This window comes from Lutra lutra, chromosome 17 (genome assembly GCF_902655055.1).
Source record: "Lutra lutra chromosome 17, mLutLut1.2, whole genome shotgun sequence".
NCBI classification, from domain to species: Eukaryota; Metazoa; Chordata; class Mammalia; order Carnivora; family Mustelidae; genus Lutra; species Lutra lutra.
Window position 1 is genome coordinate 19002062 of NC_062294.1, and position 15439 is coordinate 19017500.

Consider the following 15439-nt stretch of genomic DNA (forward strand, 5'->3'; position numbering starts at 1 on the left):
TTGAAAACTGTCAACTCTACATGAAAATGTGATTTCATAAAATATTTTAAGTTGGTGAATTACCCATCTAAGGATGGGTGTCTTTTTAAAACTTTCCCTTTGATTAATATTAAGAGGCACTGTTAGCAGCAAAATTCTTGCATCTTCCAAGCCATGAGTTTATGTGATCTTAAGGTCCTGGATAGGACTTTGTCAGCAGAAATGGGTTTAATGTCATTAAAGAGTGCCATTAAAAAAAAAAAAAGCTGACAACTTTCCCATTATATTCTCCTTCAAAGGGCATAAGAAAGTGAGCATGAAAAACACTAGAGGTATAGGGCCCTACCTCCATAAATATGGTTTTTAATAATCCTATATGTTAAATTAATGTAAATCCTGCATTCTATTCTGTAATATATATATATATATATATATATATATTTAAAGATTTTATTTATTTATTTGACAGAGAGAGATCACAAGTAGATGGAGAGGCAGGCAGAGAGAGAGAGAGAGGGAAGCATGCACCCTGCTGAGCAGAGAGCCCGATGTGGGACTCGATCCCAGGACCCTGAGATCATGACCTGAGCCGAAGGCAGCGGCTTAATCCACTGAGCCACCCAGGTGCCCCCTGTAATATATTTTTGATATAAAAATTAAATTTTAGGTTTGCACTTTATTAATTTAATTGCATTCCCAAATCTGCAGGTAGAACTAGCGAGTCTGGAAGTTAGTTGAGATTTATTCTGTGGGTTCACATATCCCAAGGAGGCAGGAACACATCTGGGGAGCAGGGTTGGTATTCTAGAGTGAATGCCTATGCTGTTGACTTCTGTTCTTTCCTAAGAAATGGCTGGAATTGGGTCTGTCCTGGCATCTGTGGGCTGCCTTTGTCCTCTCTTCTGGATTCCAGTACTGGGTTCTTTAACTGCTAGCCCAAACTGCAGCTTTGTGTGCCAAATAAAGGACAAGAAGGAGTAGATGGAGGCCACTCCTGGAAATAAGCAGAGGCTGGGCTTCGGTAATAGAGCAGTAATGGAAAAGTGGGTACTCAGTGGGTCCGTGGCACCAGGGTGGAGACGGTCAAAAGCTCAGGGTGATAGAACCATGGTATGGCCCAGATACCTAATTGGACATTTTTAGTCCTTCAGTCTTGATGGCTTGACTTGGTAGCGTCAGCCTGTCTGGTGCACCTGCCCAATTCTAGCAAGGAGCCCTACCACCCAGTGTGTAAAATCATAATATCTCCGATGGGAACTCTTCAGTGTGCCCAGTATTTTCCAGTCCTTACCTTATCTAACCGTCACAAACACCCTCCAGGGTCAGTATTGTTATGATCCCTATTTTAAGAGGACATAGCAGAGGCTTAGAGAGGTTTAAGTTGTCTAAGATAGGGTATCTGCCGAAGAAGGGAGTCAGAACCCCTCTCACTGTTGCCTCCCGTCATCCGCCCAGGCTGGAAGTGCAGCACCCATCTTGGGCATTTTTCTGTGGGTAATGGGTCACAGAGGGGCAATATGATATGGGACATGTATGGTGGGAGTGTATTTTGTTGATGAACTCTCTTGACCTACCAGTTTCTAGATGTGTGACCTAGGGCCTGTTTTATCATTTCTCTGTGTCAATATGTTTATTTAAAATATGGGAATAGTGCTTGGGATCCATTGGGTGGATCTGAGGAGTAAATGGTATAATGAATCTGAAAGTACCAGATGAGTGCCTGGCATTGGCACCGAGTGGGTCGTGAGTGCATCACAATGTGGACTTGTGCTGTCTGCCTTCAGAATGTGCACAGAAGTTGAACTGTCTGCAGACGTCGGGTGTCCTTCCCGTTGAGATCGCTGAGCAAGGAGTCCTGTCCCTATCACGGAGTGTGACTTGCCTCACGGAGGGACAGTAATTATTTGGACACCTGGTGGGTAACGCTGGGGAGAAAAGGAGCAGGGCTAGTGAGAGGGTTAGAAGTAAGATCCAGCTGCGTTCTGTGGGCTGCATGAAAAGTCTGTCCACAGTGAGACGGGCACAGCGGTTCACAGGTTTACAAGAAGCTTAGTCCTTTAGGATTATGTGAACCAAGAGAATAATAATGCACAAGAACTTTTACAACTAAGACGCAGGATATAAACTTTTTAAAACAAAAATTAACTAGCTGTGGCCATAGGTGGTTGAGAATTTAGGTGAAAGCCAAGGAATAATGATAATACTAATAAACCAAGTGTAGACTAGGCTTGGCTAGCCCCTTGTTGACTCCCTGTCGTAATTCCATCTGCTCACCGGAATACTAGACGTTCCTTTACTCTGTCCTTACTGTGATTTACTCTGCTCCTTGCTCACAAGGAAGTGCTCTCCCAAACTGTCCTTTGGAGCTGATGTTTGCCTTATATCTAACATTCTGTCATAGCTCACGCCTCGTGAGCACTTCCTGTGTGTCACATAGTGGGCCAGGGTGTTAATCTCATTTGATTCTCACAACAGACTTTCATTATCCTCAGTTTACAGGTGGTTTAGCAACATGCCTGGGGCTGCCCAGCCAGTAAGTGGGGAGGCCCCTCTGTAGCCTGACTTGAGTGTCCAGAAACCTTCTCAGGACTAACCCCCCTCCTCCCTTCTGCCTTAGACACATCATTGTTATTGGCCTCATCTTTGACAGAGAGGGAGAAAGAGAGGGAGATAGAGGAGGGAAAGAGAGAGAGAGAGAAAGAGATGTTCTCTCCTAATGCAGTAAAATTGCAGCTGAGTCTTGTCATGTGCCATCTTTACTCATCATCTTTTTCTTACCCCCTTGACTACATGCCCTACTGACTCAGGCAGCCTCTTCGCATTAAAATGAGAGATAGAGGGGCGCCTGGGTGGCTCAGTGGGTTGAGCCGCTGCCTTCGGCTCAGGTCATGATCCCGGGTCCTGGGTTCGAGCCCCGCATCGGGCTTTCTGCTCAGCGGGGAGCCTGCTTCCTCCTCTCTCTCTGCCTGCCTCTCTGCCTACTTGTGATTTCTCTCTGTCAAATAAATGAATAAAAATCTTAAAAAAAAAATGAGAGATAGATTTGTTGCTTGACTGTTATTTTTCCATAAAACTCCCAAATTGCTTAGATAAAACTGTGTAGAATTTTTAACTGGGAAAGAAAGAGTTGCTTTAATGGTGAATGCTTATTTTTAAAAATCATTGAGTATTAGAAAAAAATTTGAACATTGACAATTTGTTTCACAAAATGTGGTATTTGTAGCAAGAATATATATGTGGTAAACACTCTATAGTATTCAACTAGCTACAACTCCCACTGACTCCATTTGTGCCTGGAGTTCTCCAAACATGTGGTATAACCTGATCAGAGATGACCAGAACTGTGGTTTTTTCATTAATCTTATTTGAAGGGGACATTCGAAAGCTGGCACTTCCTCCTTATAAATGGAAAGATTTTGCTGGAAGTTTTGGAATCATCAGAGTTTTAGTTTAAAATGCTTATTATGCTTATTATGTTTTTTTTTTTTAATTTCTTTCTCTTGGCAAAAACATCTGCTTGACCAGAACTCAGTCTCTCTGACCATATTGGGTAATATTTTTTATAATGTAGAAGTGTTAAAAATATGGGCTATTCAGAAGGGAATTACAATTTATACTTTTCTGGGGTACGTTGACAGATGACACTAGATTCATGGGTAAAGTTGATGACAAAGTCTAACAATGAAGACAGTGACCCCACCATGGGTAGGGTAAGGAAAGCTCTCTGCTCACTAGCTCTGATGCAGGCCCAGGATATCGAGTCAAGGACTGGCTGGGAGGTGGACGCATGGGTGTCAGAGTCACTGTCATAGTCTTCACAAGAAGCCACAAGATGCAATTGAGAATGGAGTAGGGATCCCACAGCCCAGACTCCACTATCTCTCTGGAAAAGGAGGCCTTGCCAAAATACGGTCCCAGACTCCATGGATCTCAGCAGGTCCGTACGTGAGGCCAGTCCTCTTTGTTGCTGCTCTGCTGAGCACCTGAAGCCCTGATTTATCAATCTGTCTATTTCCCGGCGGGGAGCCTTTATCACCAGCCCCTTGCCAAACAAGACTGGGAATAGAGGAATCAGGAACTCTGTACTCCTGGGATCTTCTAAGTAAACCGCCATTTAAAATCAGCACTAATGCTCTGCCTTGGGGGCAGGCGAGAATTCTACCACTGAACTACCCATGCTGCTCAGCCTTGGGGAAACCAAACCATCTTGCCAGGAGAGAGGGTCTGCACACGCTGGATGCCTCCAGTGTGTGGGTGGGCCCTCGAGCCTGCACAGAGCCCTGAAATAGGGACGCTATGGAACAGGCCTGGGATCTCTTGGCTTACCCCAGTTCCATCAGGTCCCAGGGGATTTCTGCAGCTTGACACCTCCACGTCTCCAAGTCCTCCTGCTCTGAAGTGACCAGTAGTCCTCTCCTAGGCACACAAACTCTCCCTAAACCAGCACACTGTGTTCCGTGCCGAGGCCTCTGTGGTACCACGCAGTGGTTACTACCCTTCTGAACAATCTCGTAGGCACACGGCCTTCACCTTACGGAAAGAGGAAGACTAGAAAGGAAGGGACCGGATAGGAGAACACAGTTTTGAATCCTGTTTTGATGGGTCTTTTAAAAAACCTTCCAAGTCCCTTAGATCACGCACACCACCTGACCGGCTGTGTTGGTGAGTATGTGGCGGCTTGGTGTGGACCGCCAGTCCGTTGTGCCTCTGAATAACGGAGCAGCCTTCACGGCACCCCAACCATGGAGCTGCTGGGAGCTCACCAGCACCAGGCATGTCCATGTGAATCATGCTTCAGGGCTCCCAGAGTCACCCAAAGGAAAGAGGATGCTCTGACCCAAGGATAGAGGTAGGCCTGGGACCCAAGTTAAAGGGGGCCCGGCTTTATCAGAGTTGACCGAAGGCCTGCGATTCTACAAACGCTGTCGTGAGCCATCTATGACCCTGTGAGAACAGTTCTTCTCATAGGACCTTCCTGGTTCATTTAGGAGCCCCCACTTCCTAGATCTTCTCCCTCATCCCTACATAAAGTATTGTGTCTTAAGGTTCCCTCCAGCTCCCCAGCTTTATGGCAGCAGACCTTTCTTTCCTCTGAGGGCTCCAGTCCCTCTGACCGCAGCTGACCTTGGTGCTGTGAAGCCCTCAGTCACCCGCCCTAAGGACCTGTACCCGCCCTCCAAGATAATCTCACCTCTAGCTTCATATTTTAAGGAAACCATGAGAAAACAGGAGAAGATATAGAGAACATAAAATTTAGAAAATCCAAGGAGGATAACAATGAGGGGAGAATGAAGACAGAGAAACCATTGTAAGGTAATAAGGCAAAAAGTCTGGAAAGAGCCTGGGCTAAAGCCTGGTCTGAGTTTCCAAGTGACGGCCCATGGCCACGGGCAACTTCACCTTTCATCACGTCTTCTCATCTGCTAAACTACAACCCCACTAGATTGTTGTGAGGATTAAATGAGGTAACACGTATGAAGAAGTATCTGGCACATGCTGTGTGCTCAAAATGAAGATTTTCTCAAAAATCTCCAAGGGCAGAGATTTTGGTTTCCCTTCAGAACCCTCTTTATCCTTCTAGCTCTCCACAACGAAGAGGGTCTTTCATGTGTCCGTTTAGACTTGCTCACATTTTGTTGTGTCTGCTTCCTGTTGTTCTGCACTCTGTGGGGCAAAGAGAGCTCAGTAGCTTTTTCAGAAAATGCCTCACATGCTTCAAAAATGTGATTTTGAGTTTTAGCTCAATGCCAAACAATCCTATCTTAAGGTTAGAAAAAGGTACTGCAAGGACGTGGGATGGGGGAGAGGCCTGACCTCTTGAGTTAGGATTGTTCGCAGTGCAAGAGAAAATGGTAAAATCCGGCTCACTACTTTATGGGGTCTGATGGACACTTTGTAAATGAATGTTTGCTTTTGCTTTGTGCTGAGCATTGTGGTGTTTGCTTTAAACACATTTAAATGTTCCAGGAACCCTATGAGGTAGTTATTATGATCACCCTTTTCCTTTGCTGAATTTCCCGGATGGGGAAACGGAGGCTAATGTTCACACACTAGGAAGATGCCAGGGCCAGGAAGTGGGCCACGTCTGTATCTGGACAGAACAGTAGTTCTTCTCCATTCTGCAAGGACACAGAACCTCAGGCCCCATAATAAATAGGATTTATCTGAGACCTGAGGGATTAACCTCAGGAATTTTTCAGTTGGTAAAGAATAGGAAGTTCTGGAGTAAGTTACTGAAGAAGGCAATGCAATGTTCTTTTCTTGACTATTCTGCCATGTGGCACCCCTTTGGGAGTATGGGCCCTTAGTACCCAAGAAGAGATTGATTCCTGCAATCTTTCAGGGTGTGGGTGACCATTTTGGACAACTCTGCCGTGCCGACTCTTGCTTACAAAAGGGGGAAATGTTTATAATGTTAGAGTAGCTGCTGTTGGAAAGTAAAAGCATGTGCTGTTTTACAAACAGTAGATGAGAAGCGTGTTTACGTACTGCATATACCTAATTGAAATTTTCTTTAGGACAGGCTGCGAGGTACCACTGTTCAGTGCCCCAGTGAGAAGGAAGCAGGTGTGTGTTGGTGGTGCTGTGGACAGAGGTGTCTAAGGGATCTCTCTGGGTTGTTAGGCTAGTTTCTCCCCTGAGACGAGGGCAGCACCCCGTCACAGCTCAGTTTTGTTCTTGTCCAGAGAGATTAGCTCTTTTGTTTTCCCTTGAGGAGAGACTGTACTCTAGGACTGAGGCCCAAGCTTATATTTGAATTATGAAAACGAACACTTACAAGTAAGGACCAATCTAAATTAATCAGCAAGTGGTGAAGGGTTAGCATATATATTAGAATAAAAAAAAGAACGATGCAGATTTCCAGAACTGTGATGGCTATGTACGGCTCATGGGCTTTCGCAATGATGAAAGAAACTAGTGCTCCTATGAGAAGACCCTGCAATAGAAGAAACAGGACGTGTTTTAATGCACATGGGCTAGTGAACAGCAAAGCAAACCCATCAACTGTTAGAAAGTAAATCTGGTGATATTGCACTTGCCTGTATCGCTTTGTACCTATATTTTATTTGTAAAATGTCTCGTATTTCCAGAAATAAAATAATAAGGAAATAATAAAAGTGCAATTAGGTAGAGAAGAATGAAAAATAACTCCAGTTTCTTTCTTCTTGCTCAACCCAACCCTAGTCCATCTCCTGGAAAGTCACCACTGTTCACCGGGTATATTTCATACTGGAAAGAAGTATATACAAGTAGAATAAATATATACTGATTTTGATAGAAAGAGGTAGAGCTCCAGTTTTCTTTCTTTCCAAACAGTTGCTGGTTATCCCAACATCATTTGTTGGGAAACACCAGTATTTTCCCTGCTCATCGGAAATCCAGCCTTTCTCATGTACTAAATTCCCAGGTATATTTGGGTCTCTTTTGAGAATATGCCCTTCCATTGAGGTGCTGATTTCTTCTCTAGTACTTTTGAAATTACAGGCAATTTATTTTATATTATTGTCTGACCTAGTCCCCCTTTCAGTGGTAATCCTCACATTGTTTGTGTCTCCCGTGTTTGTCTTGGTAAAGCTCCCCAAGCTAAGCCTGTTGGTAGTTTAATTGGGATTTCATCTAACTTCTAATTTTGAAAGATTAAACAATTCACTTTTACTACTCAAGAACAAAGTATGTCTTTCCAGTTACTTTAGTTATCTAAGTTTTTCAAGTTTTCTTGATGTAGGTCTTTCAAATTTATTTCATTTAGGCATAGATGTTTTACTATTTTGATTGTTGTTATAAAGAGAAATATTTTCTTCTATTTTAAATGCTTGTTTGTTCATTTCTGCTAGTAAGTTAGTAGGGATTATCTTGTTTCCCAGTTGATTTTGAGTTTTTTGGACATACAGCAATGTCAGCTGAAAAAATGATAAATTTTCCTAATCTTTTCAACTGTTATTTATTTTTCCTCATTGTGATGAGCAGTTCCAGAAAAATACTGAATACAGTATTGATGAGGGCATCCTCTTTGTTCCTCATTTAATGGGAATACTTCTGATGCTTCATTATATATGGTCCTGACTTTTGGGTTTATCTTTATAATGTCAGTAAAATATGTATTCCTATTTTATGGATTTTTTTTTTTTTTGCAATCAGAAATGAATGTTGAACTTTGTCAAATGTGTTCTTTTCCTTATCTGACATAATCTCCTAATTTGTTGTTCTTTTAACCTAAAATGTTGGTTAGTTTAATAGAGTCCTAATATTGCATCGTCATAGTGTATTTTTTAAAAGTACTGAATATTTTCTGCTAATATGTTAATACTTGTTGATTTGATACAAGTGAGATTTCTATTTTGTCTGACTTGGTCAGGTTTTTTTTTTTTTTTTTTTTTAAGATTTTATTTATTTATTTGTCAGAGCGAGGGAGAGAGAGCGAGCACAGGCAGACAGAATGGCAGGCAGAGGCAGAGGGAGAAGCAGGTTCCCCGACGAGCAAGGAGCCCGATGCGGGACTCGATCCCAGGACGCTGGGATCATGACCTGAGCCGAAGGCAGCTGCTTAACCAACTGAGCCACCCAGGCGTCCCATTGGTCAGGTTTTGATATCAGTGTTATACTACTTTGAAGAAATAATTCAGAAGGGCTTCTTATTTCTCCATTCTTTGAAGGAGTTTCAATCGTATCAGAATTACATCCCATTTAAGATTGAAAGAGTTAATGTGTAAAAAAGACTGTCCCTTATATATTTTCGAAAGATACTCATTTGATTAGTTCTTACTTTCTTCTGTGTTTACGTTGGTCTGGTTAGGTTTTTCTCTATCCTGGGGTCAGTTTTGGTAATTATATTTTCCTAGAAAATAAGCTGTTTCTTTCAGGTAGTCAGGTTTATTTGTTTTGTAAAGTACTCTTGGGGATCCTCTCAGTTTCTTCATCCTTTGTGATTATTTTCCCTGTCTGGTGTCTTAACTTTAAATACATGTTCTCTCTTCAGTCTTTTTTCATATTATACTAGCCATTGGTTTATCAATTCTGGTCAATTCTGTTATTTTTGTTTTGTTAATTTATACGTTTCAGCTCTTCCTCTCTCTGCTTCCCTAATTCCCTTTGTGAGGGAAAACCTGAGAAATACAAAGGCAGGAAAACCAGCGCTGGTTTAGTAATCCGGGTTGAGTGTGGGGAGGGGCAAGGGAGAAGGGAGGAAAGATGGGGCAGAGCAAACTGGCTGGCAAAGGAAGTAGGGAAGTTTTCCAGACGCGGCGTCCCCTGAGATTCCCCAAGGCCGCACCCACCCTGCATCACCAGCTTTCTCTGCTCACCAGCCTTATGACCTTCATCATTCCCGTGGGCGTGAAGAAAAAATGCTTGAAGCTGTCCCTGAATTTGACTGGGACTAGGGCCCGTCCTTCCGCACGCTTTTGCATGGCGGCCTTCTCAGCTTCGCTCTTGGGCACCTGCGGTGGCTGGGTGGGTGTTGATGTTGCAACTTTTGGCGCACCCAGTGCTACGTTCTTGGGTTGCGCCGAGGGCCCTGAGCGTGCGGGTGTCCCCGGAGGTGCGGGAGCCCCTGGGCGTGCGGGAGCCGCTGGGCGTGCAGGTTTTCCTGGAGCTGCGGCAGCCCCTGGGCGTGCGGGAGCCGCTGGGCGTGCAGGAGCTGAGCGTGAGCGTGTCCCCGGAGCTGGGGCAGACACTGGGCGTGAGGGTGTGCCCGGAGCTGGGGCAGACACTGGGCGTGAGGGTGTGCCCGGAGCTGGGGCAGACACTGGGCGTGAGGGTGTGCCCGGAGCTGGGGCAGACACTGGGCGTGCGGGAGCTGAGCGTGAGCGTGTCCCCGGAGCTGCGGCAGCCCCTGGACCTGCGGGACGCTGCTGCTGTTGCAAGCTCCCTGTGGGGGTCCTGGTGGTTTTGGCATCCATGGTGGGCCCCGGGGGCCTGGCTGTGTCAGGCAGGCCCTGCTGCTGGGAGCCTGCCGCCACCGGCAGGCTGGCCCCTGGGAACCAGCGGCGTGCCCCAACGGCTGCTGCCCCCTCCCTCCCGGGCCCTCACGCGCACCCAGCTCTGTGCCCGCGGACAAACCAGGCCCTCTAGCCACCTTCATCGCCATTTGGGATGCGATGCCACTGCCTAGCCTGGGAACTCATTTTCCCGGCAAGCCCACCCCTCCGCGCTGCCAGCCAACCAGGAAGGGGGCTCTGGAGCCCATTTAGGGTGGTCTGGGTGCATTCTTCTCTGCCACCCAGGCCCAGGAGGAGGCAAACCCAATCAGATCAGGATCAGTGCTGGGTTGGAAATGACGATATGGGTGAGCGCTGGGTACAGAGTTCCCACATCTCTTCTTCCAGTTCCCATATTGAGATTAAAATGAGAACAATCGCAGGAAATATGTGGAGGAATAAATACATTTAATATACTTAATACTTAGCATCAACTAAAGAGTAATATAAAATTACAAAACTTATATTTTGTCATGAATAGACTGTTTCTGATAAGGACCACTTGGATTAAATAGAAGCTTCCGGTAAATAAGGACCCCGTCCGCAAGACAGCACACTCCCGCCAGGATTCCAAACACCTGGAAACGAAGACACTTTGTCACTGCTGTGGCCACGTTCTGGACCTCAGTCACTCACAGGTTTTAAGTGGTCTGCCCCCTGGCTTCCTCTCTTGCTTCCACCTGATACTGGAAGGGGAAGAGACTTCAGAGATTATTTCATTCTCATGCCCAAGTTTTCCCAATACCTGCCTAAAAAAAGGGAAAAGGTAACTCAGGTGAGCAGAAATAATATTGAAGGGGTGTGAGCTCTGAAACAAAGACTTGTCTGGATCTCTTAACTTGCTCCCGCATGTATGATTTAAAGCCCTACTGAAGGTATCTAGTTATCAATCAACATTTCCACCCCAATGTTCAGTTGCCTTTCTTCCTACAGACTTGGCTCGAGGGCCAAAGGTAACAGCAGCTCAAGATTAAACCAATGCAACAGTAGCTGTGACACGCACTTTAGAGAACTGGAGTGGTTAAGATGATCCAGAGTGAACTCTTAAGGCTGGGCTACATCTGCTTAAAGGGTGGGATTCTAAATAGGCCTCAGGGGGAGAAAAAAAAAAAGGTAAAGGGAGTAAACTAGAACTTGGTCTTTAGGTACTGTGATGGCTGTTTGAGAGCTGGCACCTGGGCTGGAAAAGAGGGATACCATTCCTTGTGTGCTATTTGGTCAGTTCCATCCAATGGCCAGGAAGTCTGACCCCTTGGCTCTAGACACCACCCCATTTTCCATGCTGAATCTCAAACTCAGCTTTTTAGCTTCTGACCACACTGAGTACTTCCTGCCCTTCCATGACTCTGGTACTCTGCGTGTTGCTGGTTTCTCTACCTGGAACCACGCCCTCCCCGCCCCCCGCCCCCCCCCGTCTCCCCTTTATTCCTGGCAAGCTGCATTTCCACTGCCAGAGCGAGGTAGTTGCTTCCTCTTTTCTGTGCCCTGAAGTACTCTGTCCATAGCTTATATACAGCTGTTTACATTTCTCTTCCCTGTATTAGGCTCTAAGCAATTTGAGGATAGGGCAGGCTCATGTTCTAGCCCAGTGCTGTCCAAAAGAAACAGAATATGAGTTACCAATGTAAGCCACATAATTTTTTCTAATAGCCACATTAAAAAGAAAAAACAAGGGGCGCCTGAGTGGCTCAGTCATTAAGCGTCTGCCTTCGGCTCAGGTCATGATCCCAGCATCCTGGGATCAAGCCACACATTCGGCTCCCTGCTCAGTGGGAAGCCTTCTTCTCCCTCTCCTACTCCCCCTGCTTGTGTTCCCTCTCTCACTGTCTCTCTCTGTCAAATAAATAAATAAAATCTTAAAAAAAAAAAGGAAAAATAAGTGAAATTAATTTTAACAACATATTTTGTTTAGCCTAGTATATCCAAAGTATAATTTTAACATGTCATCAATATAATAAAGTTATTATGAAATAATATACATTTGGGGGGTAAGTCTTTGAAATCCATCGTGTATTTTACATGTATAGCTCATCTCAATTCGACCAGCTACACTTCCAGGGCTCAGTAGCCGCATGTAGCTAGTGGCTATGGCATCGGACAGCACAACTCTATACTCTGTCAGCATCTACTGAAGTGCGCCTTTGTAAACACTGGGTCAGTGAATGAATGAGTAAGTGAATAAAGGTCCAGGTGACTTTTGAACAACATGGGTTTGAACTGCATAGGTCCACTTACATATGGACTTTTTTCTGATGAATATAGTAGTACAGTATTGTAAATATATTTTCTCCTCATGATTTTCTTAGCATTTTCTTTAGCTTACTTTATTGTAAGATACAGTATATAATACATATGATACAGAAAATATGTGCTAACTGTTTATGTTTTTGGTGCTTCTTGTCAACAGTAGGCTATTAGTCGTTAAGCTTGTGGGAACTCAGAGTTCTAAAAGTTTCAGCTGTGTGGGGAGCCGATGTTATTCAAGGGTCAACTGTAAGTCCCATGCTTTGTCCCTCTTTCTCCATAGAAGAGGGTTAAGATTATCGTTTTTGTTTGTTTAAAAGTTTAAAAAAATATTTATTTTAAGAGGAGTGGGGTAGAGGGAGACCAAGAGACTTCTCGAGCCGACTCTCTGCCGGGTGCAGAGCCTGACTGAGGACTCCACCCCAGGACCCTGAGATCATGACTTGAGCCAAAACCAAGCGTCGGATGCTTAACTGACTGAGCCACAGGATAAGATTATCTTTAAAGATAACTGGAGGAAATTGCTGTTACAGCATTATCTCATTTCTAGAATAATTCTCATCCCTCATGAAGTTGCTTGGGTCTTTGTAAGGAGATGAAAAACCATGGATTGTGACATACATGGCTGTCTGAAAATGGTTAGTTCTCCCAAGAAGCCCATACTATGGAAAGACAAGGAAGCAGGAGGGAGATTTATTTAAGAACTTTCCGATTTAAAAAAAAAAAAAGGTCTTTCGTATTCACATCTCTAGCTAAGAATCTAGAAAAGCCAAACAATTCTGAGCCTCCTATAAAAAATCTCAGAAGTATATCAGATGGCACTAAAACTCAATTATTTGTTGACTCTTATTTATTTTGGCTTGCCTTCCAGGATAAATTCTGATTAAACTGGCTTGCTTCTCTTCAAGCAACGTTCAAAATAAATCCTTTTCTTATAAGGTTTCCTACAACCTTTTCATGAGACATCTTGTATTATATTCCATCTGAAGAAAGGTCTGGACAAAGAATAACTGAGCTCAGAGCCATCTGTCTCACCTTAACAAATGGTTTGTATCCTTTTCCTTAAAAGCCAGCACTATGAAACTCATCCGTGGTCTTTTGCTTGCCATCAGGTTTCTCAGAGCTAAGTGTAACAGATTCCAGTAACTTTTCTCAGTCTAGTGCAGCTCTACATATCGATGTGGAACATATGGGAAATACTATTTAGTTAACTTCCGTTTTAGGGTGAAATCATATTCCTTCAGGTTTATCAGGGCATGTACTCACATAAGAAATATTAAGCCACTAGGAACCATATACTGGCCTAGGAGACACAAGGATGAGTATAGTATAGATTCCTGTTATTATATCTGTTTTTCAAGTAAGTTTGAATACCAATCAAACCTAAAGCAAGAAATCAGAAAGACCTCCACTTACCCCTCCAAGGGCTATAACTCTTGTGGTTTCTGGTAACAGTGCCAACACAGATATAATTACCAAGAATATTGCTGCTATTACTGAGTTGAGGATATCCTAAAACACAGAATAGAAATGTCAACTTTATATGAAGATCACACACACACAAAAAGAATCAGCTGCCTATAGATTTTGAAAGTTCCATTTAAAAAATTTTTATTTATTCTTTTTAAGGATTTTATTTATTTATTTGAGAGAGAGACAGAGAGAGCATGAGAGGGGAGAAGGTCAGAGGGAGAAGCAGACTCCCTGTGGAGCTGGAGCCTGATGTGGGACTCGATCCTGGCACTCTGGGATCATGACCAGAGCCGAAGGCAGTGGCTTAACTAACGGAGCCACCCAGGTGCCCGAAAGTTCCATTTTATTAAACAAATTTAGTGAGTTGTTTTTTTTTTTTTTTTTTAAATCCAACTGCCATAGTAAGAAGACACCTATATTATGTTTGGTCTACAGTGATGCCTAGTGTTTCTCTTAATCTATGATACTATGATATACCAATCATTTGCACTTAGGCTTATTTCTTTTCTATTTAAATACAGTTGGAGGGAGAACACATCTGGTTGGGAATGCAGGATGTATTATGTGGAAGGTTTATGATAGAGTGGTACACTGGAAATTCAGAATGCTAACAGACTATGTGGAGTAGTTTACACTGTAAATCAAACAACTTTATAATGTTACTAAAATGCAATTAATAAAAAGCTGCACACATTTGGCAGAAAATGATAATTTTCAGGAAAAAAACTTTCCTACATCTGTATGTAGGCTGACTGATTATACTATTATTTTCTGACAAGGTGGCTCATCTAATAATTTCTAGAAACAGGACATTTGCCTTCTGAACAATGGCTTTAAGGGCTGCAGCTTACATTATGAATGGTTGTATAACGTGAGAGAGGTAAATCATCTTTATTCTGGAGTGGTTTATATCTGTTTGCAGATAACTCTGGAGGCAGGAAGATATTGTTAACAGAAATATCAGACTTCAAATTCCTGGTAACTTAGACATGTGGTTATTAAAAAAGAAATGGGGGGGGGGGGGGCGCCTGGGTGGCTCAGTTGGTTAAGCCTCTGCCTTCAGCTCAGGTCCTGGGATTGAGCCCCGCATCGGGCTCTCTGCTCAGCAGGGAGCCTGCCTCCCCCCGCCCCCTCTCTCTGCCTGCTTCTCTGCCTACTAGTGATCTCTCTGTCAAATAAATAAATAAAATCTTAAAAAAAAAGGAAAAAAGAAAGAAAATGAGGAGCATGTAGGTGACTTGGTTGAACGTTTAACTCTGGATTTCAGTTCAGGTCACAATCTCAGGGTACTGAGATGGAGCCCCAACATGGGGCTCCATCTCAGTGCAGAGTCCTGCTTCAGATTCTCTCCCTCTGCCTCCTACCCGCCCCCACCCCCCTACTCATACTCCCTCAGTCTCTCAAAAATAAAAGTAAAAATAGGAAGAGAGGGTGCCTGGGTGGCTCAGTGGGTTAAACCTCTGCCTTTGGCTCAGGTCATGATCTCAGGGTCCTGGGATCGAGACCCGTATCGGGCTCTCTGCTCAGCAGGGAGCCTGCTTCCCCGCGCCCCCCCTCTTTCTGCCTGCCTCTCTGCCTAATTGTGAACTCTCTGTGTCAAATAAATAAATAAAATCTTAAAAAAAAATAGGAAGAGGTTCAGTGGAGACAGGCAAGATTAGATGCACCTAGGAAGAAAAAATTTCTCATTTGCAAGAAACATTGAGGCTATCCTAGGTTAATGTTCTTCTGTGTTGGGTATTTTCCTCTGCTTCAAGGGAAGCCAC

The 15439-nt window shown here is 43.9% G+C and overlaps 1 protein-coding gene and 1 long non-coding RNA gene across 5 annotated transcripts in view; one reads left to right on the forward strand and one right to left on the reverse strand.

Moving 5' to 3' along the window:
• The window catches only part of LOC125088764 (uncharacterized), a 51190-nt gene extending 37950 nt beyond the window's left edge, over positions 1 to 13240 (forward strand). The window contains exon 3 of the long non-coding RNA XR_007123783.1: positions 13072 to 13240. This is a non-coding gene — a long non-coding RNA (uncharacterized LOC125088764). The remainder of the gene's footprint in view (positions 1 to 13071) is intronic.
• CKLF (chemokine like factor) overlaps positions 1 to 15439 on the reverse strand; it is a 25903-nt gene that overhangs the window by 3590 nt on the left and 6874 nt on the right. The window contains exons 1-3 of one of the 4 annotated variants that reach the window (XM_047710199.1): positions 9789 to 10020; positions 9282 to 9542; positions 6758 to 6916 (exon numbers count right to left, since the gene is read on the reverse strand). In XM_047710199.1, the coding sequence (XP_047566155.1) occupies positions 6758 to 6916; positions 9282 to 9542; positions 9789 to 9878 (510 nt within the window). In that variant the 5' untranslated portion in view covers positions 9879 to 10020. Of the gene's footprint in view, positions 1 to 6757; positions 6917 to 9281; positions 10535 to 13616; positions 13713 to 15439 lie in introns of those variants that run through there. The other 3 variants (XM_047710196.1, XM_047710200.1, XM_047710197.1) reach the window with 3 other exon arrangements.